This window comes from Colobus angolensis, unplaced genomic scaffold, assembly GCF_000951035.1.
Source record: "Colobus angolensis palliatus isolate OR3802 unplaced genomic scaffold, Cang.pa_1.0 Scaffold252, whole genome shotgun sequence".
Taxonomy (NCBI): domain Eukaryota; kingdom Metazoa; phylum Chordata; class Mammalia; order Primates; family Cercopithecidae; genus Colobus; species Colobus angolensis.
In genome coordinates this window covers 2,579,079-2,582,613 of record NW_012115733.1, presented here as the reverse complement: position 1 = coordinate 2,582,613, position 3,535 = coordinate 2,579,079, and the positions used below count along the sequence as shown (strand labels likewise).

Genomic DNA, 3,535 nt, shown 5'->3' with positions numbered 1-3,535 from the left:
CTCCTGCACCGCCCCCGCCGCCTCACCTCGGGGCACTGACCGCCGGAAGCGGCGGGGAGCGCCAGTCTCAGCCAAGGGCGGCGACGCTGCGCTTAGGCCGCGGGGCTCCTGAGAGAAAAAGAGGTGTGAAAAAAGAGTTTGTCAGCGTCTGTCGAGCCAGGGACCCCAGCCTGGGAAGCTCCGCGGGCCTCAAGCATCCCAGATGCCACCAAAAGCACCGTGACCATCCAAATATACCCGGACTCCCCTAAGGCCACTGGAAACCACCAAATATCTCCAAACACACTTAAGGCCACCTAAGATCCCCAGGCACCCCCCACCCCGCCCCACAGCGCCCCAGTGATCCCTTGGTGACTCTCATAATTCCTCCCTCCCCACCCCCACTCCTGGGGACCGAGTTTCTTTATAAGAGTAGTGATGGTAGATAGGACAGTTACAGATTTTTCCATATTTAATATTGTAGACAATAGGAACTATATGAATAAACTTGTTCATATACCATTTGGCATGTGTACAAGTTCATCTGTAGAATAAATTACCCAATAATAAATTTTCAGTTCAAGCAGTTTTGAAACAATTTCCACAAGTTTAAAGAAATAAAAGAGGGTACCAATAATCTGAGCAAAGAATAAAAGATCATAAAAATGACTGTGAAGGTTTGAAAAAGAAACATACAGGCCACATATAAATATGTTTAAAAGGAGTGATGCCTGCAACACAAATAGCCAATAAAAGAGTAGTACACAGGGGCTGGGCGCTGTGGTTCACGCCTGTAATCCCAGAACTTTGGGAGGCCGAGACCGGCGGATCACAAGGTCAGGCGATCGAGACCATCCTGGCTAACACGGTGACAGCCCGTCTCTACTAAAAATACAAAAAAATTAGCTGGGCGTAGTGGCGGGCGCCTGTAGTCCCAGCTACTTAGGAGGCTGAGGCAGGAGAATGGCGTGAACCTGGGAAGCGAGCTTGCAGTGAGCCAAGATCGTGCCACTGCACTCCAGCCTGGGCAACAGAGCGAGACTCCAGCTCAAAAAAAAAAAAAAAGAGTAGTACACAGAAGATACAGAGAATTCCTAAACAGTAGTAAGAGAAAAACTCATACAGAAATAGAAAAAATACATGATCACCTATTTCACAAAAATGATTACTAAACATGAAAAATTGGGCCAGGTGTAGTGGTTCATGCCTGTAATCTCAGCACTTTGGGAGGCCAACGCAGGAAGATCGCTTGAGGCCAGGAGTTTGAGACCAGCCTGGTCAACATAGCGAGACCCTGTCTCTACAAAAAATAAAACCAAAAAAATGAGCGAGGCACACGCCCATAGTCCCAGCTACTTGGGAAGATGAAGTGGGAGGATCACCTGAGTCCAGAAGCTCAAGGTTGCAGTGAGCCCAGATTGCACCACTGCACTCCAGCGTGCATGACAGAGGAAGACGCTGTCTCTAACAAACATAAAATAAAATTAAAAACCTCATTAGTAATCAGGGGAAAGCAAGTTAAAATGCCAGTGAGATACTATGCATAATATAACCAAAAGATTGACCCAAATCAAAAAGTCTGATAATATAAAGTGTTGATATGAATGCAGAAAAATGGGAACTCTCACACTATGCTGGTGAAAATTAAACTGACAAAGTAATTTTGAAGAGCGGTTTGACAATATCTAAAAAGATGCACATATCCTGTCACCCACTCCTGGGATGTTATGCCCCAGAGTAGCTTTGGCACATACACTACTTGTCACAAGTTCATGACAGATGACGGCAGCACTGTTTGTAATAGTATAAAAGGGCAGGGGAGAAAGAAAAGCCTGGAAACAATCCAATGTCCACCGACAAATTGAGAACACATATATAAATCATGATGTCCTCATAGGATATAATGTTATGCAGTAATACAAATAAATGAATTATAGCCACCAAGCATAAACTTGGATGAATCTCGCAACCAAAGCAGAGCCAAGGAAAAAAAAAAAAAGCCAAGTTCCAGAATTTCACTGCAGACTGCCTGAGACTGCTAGACACCCTGAGGACTTCCTAGTGACCCCTAGTGACTACGAGGAACCAGTCACCCAGTATGATTCCATTTCAATGATGTTCAAAAAGCAGGAAAAACTAAACAATGGATTGTTTTGAGAGCTACACATATGTGATAAGCTACAAACAAAAGTAAGGAAGTAAGGGATCAATGGACAGAAAATATAGAATATGGACTGTGCGGGAACAGGGGCTGCCATGGGGAGGGGCACACAGGGGCTTCTAACTCTTGGTCAAGCTCTATTTATTCAGCTGGAGTGACTGCTACACGGGGGAGTTATTTTGTCATCCTTCTTTACATTGTACATATATATTAAACACATTGTTACACGGATATAAGGTAACAGTTTTTTTTTTAAATTCCCATCTTTGATGCAGACAGTATTGAAGAGCTAGAGGACGATGCCTCTGCAAGTGCCCTTGCTTGGCGCCTACCACTCCTCAGTCACCCCGGGGTGTCACACTCACCAGCAATCACAGCCTCACACACATTATGAGGACTGACAGGCCTGGAGATGTCACATATACAGCCCAACACTGCCACAGCCACGTGTAAGGACCTGCACACGTTCACATCCGCAGCTGCCCCTGCAGTTACACTCGCCAAGCCACCCAGGTGCAAGGACATGCACCATCCTTAAAGACACAATGCAGCAGAGAGACATCATGGCTCCTCTCCTCAGGATGACACAGCTCCACAAAGAAACAGAGAGAAACAGTCTCAGGAACACGCAAATGAAATCCCAGGCACTTGGTCCAACAGAACCACTACGGAACGTGCACACGGAGATGCGAAGACCACTCCCTCTCAAACAAAAACGAAATCACAGAGAGAGAGTGAGAGAGAGAGAGACGCCCATAGGCCATGCCAACACACATATAAGGATTCACAAATATACACACGGTGTCACTGAGAAAACAATCGGGCCCACAAAAGAATCGCGCATAGAAGTATCCCGGTATCACGCACACTACACACCCAGACGCACCACGGCACCTTTGTAGGACACTTGGAAGCGCTCAAACCAAAGAATACACACTTTCAAGGACACGACACCTCCACACCGCTGTCCTCACATCACACCCACACACACCGATGCGCGCTCGCCCTTTCTTAAAGCGCCTTAGTGCCATGGAGAGCGTCACAGGCACCGGGCGCGGAAAGGTGGGCAGGGCGAGGTTACCGGCGGCGCCCGGGACAACGCCACCCGCACAGGCAGAGACCGAGTCAGGTCTCAGGTGTGCCGGCATGGCTTGGGCGCGGACTGGCGGCCGGAGCCCAGGCCACCCTCGTCGATCTCTCCGCACGTACCGGGAGCCGGCTCGGGCGAGGGTGAGGTGGCGCAGCCCCAACTCCAACCCTCGCCGGTGGCATCCTCCCCCAACCCCACCCCGCGCCGGACTGGAGTCGCACCTTTACCGGCCGCGAGCAGAGCGCTGGGGGCGGCTGAAAGAGACCCAGCAGCAGCAGCACCAAAAGGCCGACGCCCCCGGCCCG

The 3,535-nt window shown here is 49.1% G+C and overlaps 1 protein-coding gene across 1 annotated transcript in view; it reads right to left on the bottom strand.

Annotated features, from left to right (window-relative positions):
- PCSK1N (proprotein convertase subtilisin/kexin type 1 inhibitor) overlaps positions 1-3,535 on the bottom strand; it is a 22,455-nt gene that overhangs the window by 1,132 nt on the left and 17,788 nt on the right. The window contains exons 2-3 of the mRNA XM_011946742.1: positions 3,452-3,534; positions 1-108 (exon numbers count right to left, since the gene is read on the bottom strand). Coding sequence (XP_011802132.1) covers positions 1-108; positions 3,452-3,534 — 191 coding nt within the window. The remainder of the gene's footprint in view (positions 109-3,451; position 3,535) is intronic.